The sequence below is a fragment of the Parambassis ranga genome, chromosome 15 (assembly GCF_900634625.1).
Source record: "Parambassis ranga chromosome 15, fParRan2.1, whole genome shotgun sequence".
NCBI classification, from domain to species: Eukaryota; Metazoa; Chordata; class Actinopteri; family Ambassidae; genus Parambassis; species Parambassis ranga.
Window position 1 is genome coordinate 15,177,968 of NC_041035.1, and position 17,002 is coordinate 15,194,969.

General features: G+C 40.0%; 1 protein-coding gene across 1 annotated transcript; it reads right to left on the bottom strand.

Moving 5' to 3' along the window:
• Positions 1-3,813: 3,813 nt before the first annotated feature.
• hcrtr2 (hypocretin (orexin) receptor 2) lies at positions 3,814-16,082 on the bottom strand. The gene is made up of 7 exons (XM_028423850.1): positions 15,866-16,082; positions 7,863-8,041; positions 5,424-5,667; positions 4,887-5,002; positions 4,570-4,793; positions 4,229-4,350; positions 3,814-3,974 (listed from the first exon to the last, which is right to left on the bottom strand). The coding sequence occupies exons 1-7, from the start codon at positions 16,080-16,082 to the stop codon at positions 3,814-3,816; spliced, it is 1,263 nt and encodes a 420-aa protein (XP_028279651.1).
• Between the last annotated feature and the right edge of the window lie 920 nt (positions 16,083-17,002).

The window sequence follows — 17,002 nt, forward strand, 5'->3', positions numbered from 1 at the left end:
ACAAATTGTGAAGTGACGTAATCAAAGTGGATTTTAGGTTTATGACTTCTGTTCTGCTGATTTAAAGGATGAATTATTTACCTGTAAGTCCCACAGGCTGAGTGTAGTGATGAAGCAAGAACTATCAGTAACAACACACATTGGTCAATGGCCATTTAATCATTCATTTTACTTTCAGTCATTGATTGTTAGACTACAAAAAAGGGATCATGTATTAAAACTGCAACATCAAACACACAATACAAGGCAAGCAGGTCATTTTCTAGGTGAAGATGGGCTTTTCATTTTTTCAGTCCATTTTTGGGTAAAGAACCAGCTGTTCAGGTAATTTCTGCTTCCTTTTTTACTGATGTTTTTTTAGATTTACATAGGCCTAAAAATAGAAGACACCGCTTGGATATTTGAAACCTCTCTTACAGTTGATAAGAGAGAACAAGAGCTTTAGCATTTTTCCTGATTTAACAGCTGCAGTTGTTTTTTTTATACTTCTTCTTTTTTAATCTTTGGTCCTTACCTAACAGCAGCTTTCCTAGCTGCTACTGTTTGGTGGTATAAGCTTCAAAACCCTGGCCCCAAAGATAAGAAAGCAAAAGTTTAAACACTGCCTGCTTCACTGATAAAAGATGTGCAGGACTACACACACACACACACACACACACACACAAACACACACTGTGAGGAATGAACTGACATTAAATCAATGCAATTTTAAGTTTCTTTAGAAGAGAAACATGAAACCAAGGAACTAATGAGGCAATCTAAAACATCAAACTGAAGACGTGACTGAGTGTCAGTCTGCCCAAAAAACAATCATCAGCATTCTTTGTCTCGGTTTTAAAATCCAATTACAAGATTTTTCCACTTGCTTCTGCATGCTGAACTGATAATGCAACACAAAAGCAGCAATATCTATGAAAAATAATACGCACTCATTTGTTTTTGTATTCTGAATAGTCAGAAATCACCAAGCGGCAGCCTCTGGGGCTCAGACTGGAAGCTGGAGGCTGGCTCCAAAAAACGAGTCATTTCTTAGACTAGACATAGACTTCCATATTCAAATGGCCAACTTCACAGCAGAAATAAACACGTTTACAGCCTGGTACAAAAACCAATCCTGGTCTCAAATGACAAGTTCCCTTCTAGTGTCAATTGTACAGGGATGATTACCCATTGTAATTATATTCAGACTTAAAATTATGCATAAATCATGGGCATTACCACTTTGAGTGACAGGCAGTTGCTGTACCACAGTGCGAGTTTCCTGCAACCGCGATCGCCTGCCTTCCTCAACTCTACTCGTGAAAACTAAACAGCTCGTGGCGTCAGAGGACATGAACCTCTGACTTCTGAGTGGAAGCCTTTACTGAGAATGCTGTATCATTCCTGTTTTCAGATGACATTAGGGACTATGATCATATGTTCTGTTAACATAATTGACCAAATATGGGATTTTATGTGAGGACGTGTTGTACTGTAGCCTGGACATAAGTTACACTATATGTCAACTGTCAATCTCTGTCAACATAACTGATGTGGATGGTGTGATAAAGTTAAAGTCTAAAACTTCAGTTTCACAATCAATGAAATGTAATGTAAACAAAGTGTTAAATAAATAGGTATATAAAAATAAACAGCAACTACACAGAGGCTAACTTGTCAGTCAAAACTGATTGACTCTTGCAGGGAAAATACACACAGTCAAATTTATTCATCAAGCACATTAAAAACCAGCAAATACTGATCAAAGTGTTGCACAGTAACACCAAGTACATAAAAATAAATAAGGTGTAGAAAAATATGAGGTCACAAAGGATCACATCACAGAAATAATGCAAAGTTTAAACAAGAGCTTTGTATAAAGAGTCGGTTTTATAAACTGTTGCTGTCTGAATTCAGTCATCTCGAGGGTAGAAAATATTGATCAGAATGAATATGTTGCACATCTCTTCCCATCCAACAATGCCCCAAACAAAACATTTCATGATGTTCCTCCAATTACAATCAGGAGCCCCTGATCAGAAATCAAGCTGCCCTGTTGAGCATCCTTCTCCCATCCTCACTGACATCATATGACATTACAGTATTCATTGTTTCATTCTGCCGTCTTATTTATTTGATTAACCTGATTAACTTCATCTTTTTTTCATATTCATATTCAGATTCATATTCATTAGATTTATTTCATGAGCGCTGCACACTTTGCATGCCCCCCCCCCCCCCCCCCCCCCCCCCCCCCCCCCCGAGTTTGCGTTGAACACCATTTCCCACGTGAGCGAGTGCATTGGAGCAGGTTGATTATGCTCCATCCATCTGTCATAAGTGATTCGATGAAAGGGTCTCCTGGCAGAAAGCTTGTTTTGCTTTTTAATTCTGCACAGTGTGGAGGAGCAACTTATTGTTCGCTCTCTCGCTCACCGTTTTGGGCCTGATTTTTGTCAGCATGAGTGCCGTGTGCTCCGTGGAGTCAACTTGTTAATGAAAGAGTTTCTGTGAAAAGAAAAAGAAAGTAAAAATTGTGCGTGCGTGCCACTGTTTCAGGGTCACGAGTGTAACTTTTTGCCAGCTGTGAGCAGGTGCAGGTTAAAGAGCTGCAGGTTTCTTTTTTTAATACATTCAAAACGTGACATCATATTTACATATGTCAGAGAAAAAAATAATGACTAGTACAAAACTAAAGGTGGCATTGACGTTATTTCTGTCTTACCATACTACCAACATTTATCTAAAGAGCACAGACTGCACATCAGCTGCATGAAGGATGTGATGAGTTCACCCTTCACACTAATGTTATTGTTAAATACATCCATAAGAAATGTTGTCAGTATATGATTTATGATCAGAACTGGTACTGTGGAAAGTGTAAATCTGTAAGTGTAATCTGTAAATGATGCAGCCTTTAAAACCTCATTAAAAGGCCTCATTATCACTTAAATGAGGCCTTTGACCTCTTACTGTGTGAATGTATTCACACGTCATTCCTGTAAGAGGTGGAATTGTCTCAACTAGATGCTAAATTAAAGTAGCCTGTTCAAATTTTTTTATTGAATATTTAAAGTTTCATATTCTAACATTAATATAATTATTAAGCACGTTTTTCTTGACTTTAGTATAAAAATATTTGGAGTCTTTTTGACTCAGTAAAGGTGATTTACTTTTAACTTTTTACATTTCTTCTACCCGGTGCTGAAAAATTTAACCATTCTTGAGAACAAAGGATTCATGATGTTTAAAACTTAATACATTCTTCAGACAGCAACAACATGATACTGACGTTGTTCACTGCAAACTCGCCTGAAGTCCCCTCAGGAGGTCTGTAAGGATGCATTCCCACAGAAGTCACGGTGAAGATTCGACATGTTGATTTGACCCAGCATTAATTACATAATCATACACTGATGACCATGAACATATGGGTGATGAAACATTTTCTCTGTATAACAATAGCAGTGTTGTTGTTTTTAAAAAAAATACAACAAAAAATCATTAATCACTTTTCAATATATTATTATATCTGCCATGCTGATTCTGGCAACTAAACAAACAAATAAATAAAAGTCAAAACCATGTCACTTTAGATACACATTAGACTAGAAACATTCATTCTGTGTCTTTTATAATTAGTTCTGTAATTTTCAAGTAATTGCAAAAAGCTCACATTTCTTTAGCGTCCTGGTAAAGGGACATAGAACCATAAATGAAAATGTTTTTTTATTCAACAGTCTGTTGAATTTCTTATTAAATGTTTTACTGTGTCCTTCAAAGCCTACGCTGGTCATGAGAACTCCCCACATGGGGTATAAGACTGCACTACATCTACATCTGATCCGATATGTGTGACACGTCCATGTTAACTTGCGTCGATAAGGACTTTCGGCTGTCTGTGCTCGTTCTGGGCCTCGTCCTCTTTGTTCGATTTTGGCGTCGCCCATAACAATAGCAAGAGAAGGCTGATTTGAATTCCTCACGGAACTTCCCTAGCAGGTGAAACACACACACACACACACACACACAGAGAGAGTATAAATCTTCTATTTGCCTTGCAGGGTAAATACTGCACTGCCTTTACTGAGGGATGTCATTATGAGGGTCACCAACTTTAATGGCTTCTTAAAATGATTGATATAAATCTAGTCTTATACTATGTAGTTCAAATTGGTGTTGGGGAGCTGCCCACTAGAGGGCAGTAATGCAGCCTGGTTTAGGAGATGAGCCAGGCTAAAAAACTTACCGCTGAGAAAATTGTAGATGATAGGATTTGCTGCACTGTTGGCATATATGAGCCAGTGTGAGAACGTGAACCATGCATACACTGTCTCTCTGTCGTTTGTGTTCTTGAACGTCCCAAACACTCTGGAGGTAAACAATCACAGAGTTAATTTCCCCACTGTGGGACAAATAAATCCTAATCTTAATCTTGTTCAGTTTTTCATAGCCTCTGACATACAATAGCAGTCACAGCTAAATATAAAACTGGCAAGGTGAGACAGAAATGCAAAATGTGAGCTCTGGATTTAATATCCTCTATCGTTTTTTTTAAATGGCTTTTGATCTTTTTGGAAGAGAGATTACCTTTTCATGACATTGAGCACGCTGATTGGCAGGTAGCACAGAGCGAAAACAAAGAGCACCACCATCAGCATGCGAGCCGTCTTGCGTCGTGCTCTGACTTGTTTGATCTCGGCACAGACTGTGCTGGTCCGAACCCTCACAGGCCCTCCTCCCAACCCAGGAGTTGGAGCTGAGCACTGGAAGGACCTCCACTTCCTCTGCAACACTGATGTGCTTCCAGGAATCTGTTGATCAAATATGTGCATACATCAGACACTGTAGGACACACCAGGAGATTTCAATGCACACAGGCTTAGTAAGATCCCAGGAATACGCACCTGCTGACACCACAGCTTGTGACATATCTGAATGTAGGCTAGGACCATGAGACATAACGGAGCAAAGTAGGTGACAATAAAGAAACAGGTGTGGTACACCTTTGGGTAGATCGCAGCTGTTGAAAGAGCAAAAGGTAACGGTCACAAAGCAGAAACAAGCAGGAATCACACTGATCACACTGATCATATATTGGATATATGATATATACCCCCCTTCCAAAAAACACACACCAATTTATAAACAGACTGAAAGCTGTCTGGATGACCGTTTGCTCGGTCTTGTCCTCTCAGTCACTATTACGTCTCTAAGAACCTTTACAAGGCTGCTCAGCTCTCAAAATTTTAATACCAAATGCCAAGTGGCATGAGACAAGTAGAGCACAGAATGACACTCTCTGGAGCGTTGTACTTATCTGCAGTTGGCCTTTTAAAAAGTTTAAGAGCTGTTTGGTCTGCATTTAACCTGTGCTTTTGACAATGAGACAGAGATTTGGTAGAATGTTTTCACATGTTTGAGCAAGATTTGTAGAAACGAACCTCCCCAGTGTTCATCGCACACTGTGAACAGGCTGGTCTTGTTTGTAAGTTCAGGCAGCAAGCTGCTGCACTCCATCACGATAGCCTGGGGGATCATGATGATGCACGACACCACCCAGATGACAACAATGCTTTTACGGGCTCTCTTGCCCGTACTCTTGAACATCAGTGGGTGGCAGATAGCATACCAACGGTCCTGGGCAATGCAACTCAGGGTTAGGACGGATACAGAAACAGAGATGGTCTGTGGAAACAAGATGAAAACGCATTAGAAGGACAACTCAACTTCCACCAGTGCTAAAGCTCAGGTAAACTGAACCTTTTGAAACTGACCACAGAAAAATAATGTATATATTTTCCTTTATTTTGTCTGCAATAAAAGATCTTGTGCAACATGTTAAATCAGACAAGTACAGTTTTAAACCACTTTTTGTTCTATAAGATTTGATAGTGAGTCAATGTATCTACTGCGCCCTCAGCCAAACAGGTGGAGGAGCACTAACCAGAGAGCTGCCTCTCAATAATTATTACCCCATCATGGTAATGCTGACGATCATATTTTTATACCAACATATTTACTTTACTACACCTTTTTGTATGCAGCACTTTCACTTTAATATTTATGTCTAAATGCAGCACCATCTTCTTTCCATTTCCAAGCAGAATCAATACCTCTGTTCTTCCATAAACAATGGCTTCAGCATCACCTGCACCTCAGTGGAGGTCGGTCACAAAATGTTTCAGAGCGATAATGGCCTAATGGTGATGATATGTAATCCACCTGAACTGTGAAGTCGTGGATGTGAGTGACTGAGTGCAGGTTAGCAGGATTGAGTTATTTTGACAGGGCAGACGGAGCAACAGCAATCCAAGATTTTCATCATGGATCTGTGAAATTGGAACCAATATTAGATCTGACCTGTCAATGCACAGGAAACTCTCTCACCCAGTTCCAGTGTGTTCCCAGTGTGTTGCAGATGGTTGGAAGTTTAATGAGTCCATTCAGTTTACAGCAGCTGCATCAATTTCATGTGGAAGTTCAAAACCTGGGGGTCGTGGGGGGTCATTTCCTGTGAGAAATAAATGCTTCGCTCCATATTGGAGATGATCAGCTAAAAGATTAAATTCACGTACTAAATCACATTTCTTTAGCAATTTAAAGGTCCATTTAGGAGCTCCAAATAAAGACAGGAGATAAACAGTGCACTGTGGGTAGAAAGGATTGAATGCCCTTCTTGACAGATAATCAATAGTGCATTGACAGACATGTTGAGAAGGAGATAATAGCCTTGAGATGTATTCAGGATGGTGATGTTAAAAGGTCTGCTGAACAGAATACAAGCGCAGGAGACACAGGGAAACCCAGCATGAACCAGCTGCTGGATACACGTGTCTAGTGATTGTGTATTTTTAGGCAAAAACACAAGAGTCAATTATTATTATCTCATTGAGCTCACTGACAGTTCCTGTAACCCTACAGCCTCACCAAGTATGTGTCTATACTATCTAGTAGCTCCTTATTAACTAGGAAACGCAAAAAGCATGTTGTTAGAGCATGTTTGGGTTTCTAATGATACACACTTTTGCAATGTTTCCACACCTGTTAGGTATTTCACACCTTCAAGACATAAAAATGCATCGGCTACCAAAATAAAATGAACATCCAGTGGGAGTTGTAGAGATGATCATTAACATGGCATACCCCTCCTCCCATCAGGCCGACCTATACATGAAAACCTTCAATGGTAATTTGGCTTGTGTGTGAAAATTTGTGTGGTAAACCAGTTCCCAGCAAAGAGGACATGGAGGATTTTGACACTTAACCACAGTATATTCTCAGCAAGAGAGATGTATTATTGAGAAGTTAAGAAAAACAGTGCAGAACAAGACTGCCAGAGGTAGGAAGCGAAACAATTTTGAGACCCTGGAAAGTGACAGATGCGTCTAAAGACAATGATTGACAATGATTCAGCTATGTCTGGAACTGAAGTGTCAGAGAAGACTAGAAGAATGGACTACAAAGTTACAGACCAAGAACAACTCTAAATCTGGAGGAACAATTTGTCAGAATAAAAATGACACAGAGTGGTTTGTTTTGGAATGTTGTGTTAACATTTGTTTTCTCACTCTATTAACAGAATAAAGGCAAAATTTGTAAAAGAATTTCCTCTTTATAAAGGGGCTAATAAATCTTCTTCTTCAACTCTATGTACAGAAAGTCAAATGACTTGCCCGAAGCATTGAGATAACATCAGAGGTCTCACACAGTGTAAAACCTGAGGGATATGAACAGAAGAAAGCAGAAGACAAAAAAAACATAAAAATGATAGAAGTATTCTCAATATCTTGGCTTGTATTAAAAGTCAAACAGATTTTAATCGGGTTAAAAATTCTAATATCCGATTTTGGTAAAGCATGATGTCAGAATTCATTTCTTACCTGCAGATAGGGGACAACTTTGCAAAGAGTGTTTCCAAAGAACCACGTCTCTGTGATGTCCACCACGAGACTGGCGGGCAGGCAGATGATGGTAACCAGGATGTCAGCAAAGGAGAGGTTCACGATGAAGTAGTTGGTGACGGTGCGCATGTGGCGGTTTTTCCACACTGCAAAACAAACTGAAAGTGAAGCACAGTCAGAAAGAGCCCCAAGATTCAATGAAGACAAAAGCTCATCATATCAGTGTTTAATGTGTTTAATGGTAAACACTAGCAGTTTAAAGGCATGCTGTCAATCACTGACGCTAAATTAACTTTTATGTGCTTGTTCCAATTAGGATAAGTGTGGGTCCCAGGTGTCCCCACATATATGAAACAGGGAGGAAGGGGGGCTTGTTGCACTCCTGTTATGCAACGCTGTGTCATATGAGCCATGATATCATGGTCATTCGCAGGTGAAACCATGCAGCAAAAAAAGGTCTTAGAATTTCAATCAATTGTGTTAGAATTTAAAACATATATATATGAAATGAAAGGAGATGAGTTCTATTACTTGATGGCCACTGCACAGGAAGATCTCCTGGGACATTAAGAACAAGATTTTTGACAACATCCTCCTCTCCACTTCTCCACAAACCTCTACACATACACAGAACTGAACCAGAAACTTTTAGTGTTTGGTTGGTACTCAGGCTTTAGACCGCAGACAGGAGCAGGAGAGAGGGACAGTCTGAGATGTACTTATCACCAGGGATAAGTATCTCTGTACCAACAATGGATCAGGGACAGGGACTATATCTACACTGATGTATGAAGTATTCTTTTGTCCAACTCCCTCCATGTGAGGAAGCTTGGTGTCTCATGAAAACCTGTTGATATCTAAATCTTTCATGATGTGGGGGAGCAGGTGGTTTTCTCCATCTGACTAGAAATGTGGGGGTTTCATTTGTATTCATGTTCACATAACATGAACATTTGCAGCCCAATTATATCCAAATCAGGAATATTCAGAAAGATAGTGGAATGCTAGTGTGTCAGAAAAAACAGTCTCCAGCACACAAAACATTAAAGATTGAAAGGATATAGGTAAAAGAAACAGCCAGGCAACATCACAGTGATACAAACTTTGACCAAACATGGTGCAGAGGTGGTGACTGAAAACTTTTCTCACGTAACCAGTAAAATCTTGGAGAGGCTCATAATTTTGCATCGTAATGAGAGCGAACTTTAAAACACAGTTAAGTGGTTCAGTTCACATTCAGAAGCCAAATCCCTCCGGCTCTGCTTCTGTGCATAGAGAGTGAGGAACTTTGGTCTGACTTCACCTTGATGCTAGATCGTCAAACACGTCAAACGAATAAGAATGAATGAGATGGAAGTTAGCCTGGGTCATATATGCCTATTTAACTGTCAGTGCAGGCTGTTTTTTTCTGTATCAGTTACATATGTTTACTGATTTCTGTCAGATCTGTCAATGCATACATGCCTGAGGCCTGTATTAAAATGCATATGTGGTCCTGTAGTTTTCCGGACTATGTAAAAAAAGACGTGTACAGACTGAGAAGAGAAGACACCGCCATGTTAATTTAACTGTTTGTGTGCATGTCAGTTTATTGCTTTGAATATGAGAAGCTGCTGCACTGTTATATCCAACAAATGAACTTTCAACAAGCAGATCAATACATCTCATTGGCTCATTCGGAGTATTTAAGGGGTTTAGAAAATATTCTCTCTCTCTTTTATATACATGAATATCTCTCTTACACATGATACACGACCTAAGGCAGATGCTGTCACATATGGAGGATGATTCCACAATCATACACGTGACTGATTCCCTCAGCAAACCTACAATTACAGTATGATATAGCCATGCACTAACAGCTCTGCTCAGATCTGGAATTAGTACGCATCGTGAGTGATCCAATTGGATCGCCTATAGCTACAGGTGTGAATGTAACCAAGACACAGTCTTTTATTTATTCAGGAGGCAGCTCCTGAACTGATGTCCCCCGCTTTGCTCACACTGGCTGCAGACATGCACATAAAAAAATCTGTAACAGATCAATTAAATGGGGTGATGCAGTGTGTACCGTTCTACCTGCTGATTTCTGTCAGTTCAGATATTCCATAATCAAGGTGAACTGGAGCTTAGTGAAGGTTCACTCGGGAAGACCTTCTATATTTCTCACTTCCGTAGCCACCTTCCTGGGTCACTTACTCCTCCCTCTCCTTCTATTAGCTTTCACCTCACTTCCTTTTCATACTTTCTTTTACTTTCTCTTTGTTTCTCGTCTTATTATGGCTCCAGTCAGCTGATTAATAGAAGCACCATCTATCTGCTATCAGTGACCTCCTCTCCTGATTGAAGTGGAGCCTTGTATGCAGATTCAAAACAAATTCTCCTCCCTGCACTTCCACTATTAAGATGAGTTTAAAAGTTGTGTGGTATCCTTCAAATGTGCCCATGAACATTATATTGTATCAAAGTAAGTACCAGAAAAGCAGAACATTTCTATTTTAGTTAGACAGGGATTTATTTGAGGCGATGCACTGTAGAGATGGAGCTCCTCTGTGAAGCAGCACTCAAATAATCAGCAACAAGAACACAGCTGGGAACAGAACCTTTACAAATGAAGAGGAGGCTGAGCTGGTGGTGCAAGCTCTAGCAGCAAATAACTATTGTAGTGGCAGAACAATGAGAAGTGTCACTTTATAATGGTTGCCCTACACAGCACACCTGCAGGGTCATGAGTGGACGTAACCAGTCAGGTGAGAGACGAACAGCTGATGAAATGAAGCAGCTCATTAGTTTTTTCGTGTAATACCAAACCCTGAGAGTAGTCAACAAATTAATCTGACAGAGGCTGAGAATATTAATCTGACAACACTGCTGCATTTATGATTTGAATGTGAAATACAGGACACCTTGCACCCTTGGTTGTGGTCAAAGTGATGAGAGTGGAGGACCGCCAACCAATTATCTCACTTGTGAGATGGTTGCAGCTGCAGATTGGACACTGGACAATACAAAAGCGTGCACACAAAGGTACCGTTGTAGACTAGAAGTCACCTGTATGTTTATTGGGTAGGTTTTTCTGTAGCAGCTAATGCAGCAGCTACGATGAGCTCAGTACATCTGCTGGTCGAATCTTATTACACATCTAGACATCCACTCTGTCTATTGTTGACCTGTCCAGTCAAGTCCCTCTCAATGCAGTGTCCTATCCAGGTGCACTCTTTCAGATCATGTCAAACCACTAAGAAAAATACAACCTTAAAGCAATTTCAGACCCACTTCAGATCCCCCTAAAAAAGAGTGGGGAGAATGCACATCACAAAAAAACCTTAAGGGGAGCTGAACAAAAAAAAACCTCAGGCACATTTTGATCTGACAAAGCCTGATATAAGGAAATCTGTTAGATCATAAATTGCTTCTGTTGCATGAAGTCACAGCAGTTGGCTGTGTGCAGAATCTTTCATCTAATTTATATCTTCAAGTGTAGGACCAACATTTTTGTGCTCTTGAGACGTAATATTTTGACTTTCAATGTATCTTGCAGCAAATCAGTGTAAACAAACTCTGCCAAGGTAATAAAAAGAGACACACGCCAATTTCTGATACAAATATAGTCACAGATCAAAGGCTTCATCTTCTGACGATGTTACTGCAAATATACGTCCATGCTGCAAACCTTTACAAGTCTGCTTTTTTCTACCACTGTCGATGCCCCTCACAAGAGCCTGAATCAGGCTCATCAGGCTAACATTCAAATGTGTTGATTTGAGTTCATTTATGGGTAATTTTTCAAAAAATACCTTCATCAATCTGGCATCAGCCTGTTGATGGTCAGATTCGAGTGAAGTCCTAATTAACAGTGGTCTGCTGATACAGCTGATTGAAGAACTGCATTTATTAGTGATGAAGACACACCTACATATGCAAAAAAGGTATGCTTCTGTGTTTGACAAAATCAAATATAATAGTGTAAATTAAAAAAATAAAATGACAAAAAAGTAAGTTGTGGTTTTTTGCATTTATGACAGGCAAACATGTTTATTTCTGTAGCAACACTGGGCATTTTATCAAGCGGGTATATAGGGATTGACTCCTCTTTTGTGCAGCCTTAAGTGGGCGCATGAGGAACTGTGGATCTTCTGCAGTGAGTCACTAAGTCTGCCATAACAATTCAAAAGTTAGCCACCTCTACACAATGGTAATTAAATGATGTGGGCTTGATTCTTCCTTTTACACACAATGACATGCAATACACTGCTCTGGCATCTGGAAGAACGTCATCTGGAATTTGCAGAAGGACATTTTAGCAGTGCACAAGCTGCATGTAGCTCTGTGTACAATTTTCTTTTCCAGTTACTTTTAAAGAAACACCAGCAGCCCAGCAGGAGCAGGAAGAACAACAGCACAACAAATGAGGAAGAAATGGAACACCAGAAATGATGTGATCAGTCTTTGTTGGCTTTTTAAGATACACGCTGAGTCGAGTGAAACTTATTTATTATTACCTTGTGAGCTAAGTGGATCAGACACTGTAAAAGAAACAAAGGTTCCTCCTTGTACCTACCTGTGGAGAAGCCTGGGATCAAACTACCAACCCTGCAGCTAGCAGACAACCCACTCTACCGTCTGAGCCCCAGCTGCTTCAAACTAACAGGCGTGCAGTCCCAGCTAACTGATGTGCTAACAGTCCAATTATGAAACAAGCGGTGGTTAAGTAACACCACCTCCCATCGAGCAAGCTGGACAGACAGAGAGGGAGATGGATGGCAAACAAAACCACGTCAAAGGCAAGTGAGACAGCAGGTGGCCAGAAACAGTCCAGCTGGAGGCACACCGTGCTTTGCTTCAGTGTTAAAATCTGCAGCTGGATCGTGCAAGAAGGAGGTCTGAACCTAAGACATGTGTCACCATTCTAGCACATGTGTGCAGATGGTTCATTGTTATGATGTAAAAGCCATGTTTGAGATGTTGGCACACACACACACATTGTGATAAGCCTGAATGGGGGGAAGTAATGAACTCATCACAATCAAGAAAACAATTAGTGTGTTCATCAGCAAAAGAGTGCTCATCATTAGTGGCCTGTGGGTGGGTGCCACAGCAACATATTACACCTACTTCAAAGGCCACTTTGATGTATTCTTACTGTGGCCATAATTAAATGAATGAAGCTCATTACTAAAAAATTGCATTGCAAAAAATGCATCATTGACTGACGTGCTACCAGCTGATATTTGGTGAAGGGTAACAGGTGGTATGGGAACTGTAGCAAATAAGCATTTAAGTGGCACTTAATTAAAAAAAGAATTATATTACGAAATACCTTCAGGGGGCAACAGAGGTGGCAAAGCACATACCTGGAGGGACTTTTGATATCCTGCCTGCACCTTGAAGTGCAGACCCCATAATAGCTGCAGTTCCTTGAATAACCACACGGGGCTCAGTAGTCAATGAATGAATTTATATGACTCACCATTTGAATTGTATTAAGTCTCGAAGTTAGAATACATAATTTTCCCATTGTGGGACAAATAAAGGTTTTCCTAATCTTAATCCTAGAAACAGAGTGTGACTAACATGATGTGGCAAATGGATTGTGACACTCTATAGGAGCTCACCTGAGGAAACCGTTTGGAATGAACAGGTGCTTTCAGAAAATACTTTGTAGGTGTTTGAACAAACATCTTTCAGTCAAAAGCGAACTTCAAACAATCAGATCAACAAATAAAAGAGGAGGAAGCAACAACAAGCTGCACAAATGCTCTGAGGTAAAAACCTACAGGCTTCCATCTTCCTCAATCCACTCTCTGGCTCTCTTTATGTGTTGCAATTTTAGCACCTCACATGAAGAATCGGAAGGTGATAAGGTAAGACGTATTAAAAGCTTAACATAAAGTGACATATAATAAAGTGTGATTTCTGTCCCATCCATTTCCTGCCAGAGATAGCAGCACAATCCCTATTTCTTTGAAGATTGAGGCAAAACTGTATTTATAAAATGTAACGACAAATATAAATGTGAAGTAGAAAGTATAGAAAGCAGCTGCAAAATGTAATGGAGTAAAAGTGTAGTAGTAACTATTATTTTATTTAAGTAAAGTATAAATATGTAAAAAAATACTGAACTATAGAAGTACAAATAGCATAAAGATACAGAACTACCTGTTGTAATTCTTCACAAGAACCACTTGTGCTGATGTAATTATGTTGGTGCCACTGTTGTGCATTTATGAAGCTTTCTTCACTCCTTGTAATGTTGCGTTGTGTTCAGGCCTAATCACTCCCCTTACTCTCTGCTATACAACCCATAAAAAGGTCTAATGGCAGCTTAACCATGGCCTGAACAGATTTTCTCTAAGAGGGCATCTCTGCGTGTAGTCGTAAATTATTTCCAGTCAGATTTTCTTTCAGTGACTGCTCAACTGCTAACAGCTGGGTAGAGACAATCAATGGATCAATGGAAAATGAAATCTGGGACACAAAGACATGAGAAGCTGAGATGATTACATTGTGCTGTTTCCTTTTTTTTAACCCCACTGTGCTTCATCTAAAGGAGACAATTATTATGAGAACCTGCCAGATGTGGGTCTGAAACATGGGGCCCACCTGATGAAACACACCATCAGACACTGGGGGTGAAAAAAAAAAAACGCTATTAGAAAGTACATTGAGTGTAAAGAACAAGTCTAAATGTACAGGGTTGGAATGGGCTGGTGATAGATGATGTCTGATTGCTGCAATCACAACTTCTTCATGCTGATATTATTTTTAGTCGCACATTCAGACAGACCTGCAGGATGTATAGCAAAGGCAATACATGTAGAGAAAAAAAGTTGCTTTCTGAAATTATCTGCAGAGTCTGAACAGCTCGTCCTGTTTCTGAATGGTATGAGTCACTCTGCTGGGTGGTTGGGTGTGATTTTTGGAGGATTTTTCCTAAGGTGAAATATTGAGAACAAATAACATGACTGTTAGAATCTTGTAATGAAATGTTCTCTATTAAAAAAAATACATTAAAAAGAGTAATTTTTTAATGTAATAACATCATTGATCAGCCTAAATATTATGACACAGGCGCCTCCGGCATTGTCTCCCTTGTCTTCATTGCAAGCTGCAGTGCATATATCTGCACTCAGAGAGTGATGGTGCACTGCTCTGCCATGCAGGACCCCCTGTTCTTTATAAAACAAATAATGGATAAAAATAGCTTCAGGTGATAAAAGGAGGAGGACTCTGGGAATAAGATGAACACAAACATACACAGAAGAATAAACTGAAAATGAGCAGGTTGATGGAGTAACAATGACAACAGAGACTTTGTAGTAACAGCAGTGTGGTTACTGTGAGTCCTCCTGAGGTCATAAAACTGACCTCATTAGTATCATTATCAAATGAGAAACAGGAGCAGCGTGTGTGAGAGCAAAGATTCATTAGAGGAGGGAACAAAGTAAATGAACTTAAAGTGTCACTGCAGTGTGAAACAAGTGGTGTTAGTAGTACAATATGGATGGCCACCTATCTGAAAAATGTACATTCTTAAGAAAAGGGTTTAAAAAACAACTTGTTGTGTTTTTGCAGAATGTTATATTGCCAGCATATAATTTTTCTTGGGCTGTATCACTAATATGTATTAAGACATGCCAAGAATAATCCTCCAGACAGGGGGCTTTGCGCTTTGTTCATCGAGATGTGTCTTCAAATGCGTCCGTGGGAGTACTTATCTCTTCCTCGTTTGTCAGCCGCACTTTGCTGCTCTGTATGAGGCGCGCTGTGACTTATCGTCCTTGATCCGTGTCCATCAGCAGATGCACTGCTGCGATTACTCAACATCAAAGCAAAAGCTGCGCTACGTGCATTTTTTTTCATGTGGAATAACATTTTATTGTACTTGTAGGCATGTGCCAATAATTTAAAAAAAAAAGTTGTTTCAAGTGTCATTCGTTACGCATGAGCACAAAGAGAAATATATGAAATACACAACTTACCAAGTGAGTTTCCAATGAGTGAAACGAAGAAGACAATAATGTAAGCCACAATGAGAACCCATTCATACTGTTTGGGGTGTAAGTACTCTCTCCAGATGTATCTCAGAAGTTCATCGTCCTCATCCACGCCGGAATGCACATGTAACTCCGTGCTGTTGGCCACACGTGTGGGAGATAAACAGTCATCGCAATCCAAATTCCCAGTGATCCCAGACATCCTATGAGGGAGTTTATGTGTCAGTTGAACTGCTGCTGCTGTTGGTGTCTGCAGTGACCGCAGCTTCTTTGAGCTTGACTACCAAGGACGCGCGTGGCACTATGGTGCGATGATAACGCGCTCCACGGACCTGTTCACTATGACGCGGATATCCCCCGGGACTCTGTGCACTACCACGTCAGGGTCAAACACCAGCAACAAGACAGCTGATTATAGCGAGCAAAGGCTGTGGAAGCAATCTAAAATCCACCCCACCCCTCTGTATGAGAGAGAGAGAGAGAGAGAGAAAAGAGGAGGGGATGGAATGAGGAAAAAAGCCCCCTGCGCCCTGCTGGTTCACGCTGTGCGTGTCAAATTTCTGCCCTTTGCTGGTTTCAGATATAAAAAATAAAAGAAGTCCTATTATGGATTTGTGGTTAGAAAAATTATCTGTAAAAGTTGTTCATTTTTATTACAAAATTCCAACTTACTGCACCTTTAAAAAATAACAATAATAAAAAAACACCATTTCAGGGTGGCAGGGTGGTGAATGTGCTGCAGCAGGTTTGTCTGTTTTGGATTCAGTGCACAACTCCATAAGATTGAATGAATGCATAAGTAGTCTCCGGACGATTTCTCCATTACACTCAGGTAACAAATTGTTCAAATTGCATGAGCTGTATACATAATAGTGCATCTCTTTTAAATGAACGGATTAATCTACTTTAAAACGTGATGACCAAAAGATGTGGAGGTAATGAGCAAAAGATGTGACACAACTTACAATTTATTTATATTAAACTGTAACAATGGCTTATTTGTATAAAGGATCATTTCTTCTTCTTTGGTGAATTCACTGTCACTACAGTCCTGTAGAGCAGGGATGATGAATATGCACGGGCAACATCTTTACTCTGTCTCAGCTTCTTGTTGTTTGTATA

Coding starts and splice junctions, on each gene's coding strand:
- hcrtr2 (XM_028423850.1), bottom strand. CDS start 16,082: ATGTCTGGGATCACTGGGAATTTGGATTGCGATGACTGTTTATCTCCC. Junction 5,668..7,862: donor AAGTTGTCCCCTATCTGCAG/GTAAGAAATGAA, acceptor TTGTTTCCACAG/ACCATCTCTGTTTCTGTATC. Junction 3,975..4,228: donor CATCTACAATTTTCTCAGCG/GTAAGTTTTTTA, acceptor TTCACCTGCTAG/GGAAGTTCCGTGAGGAATTC.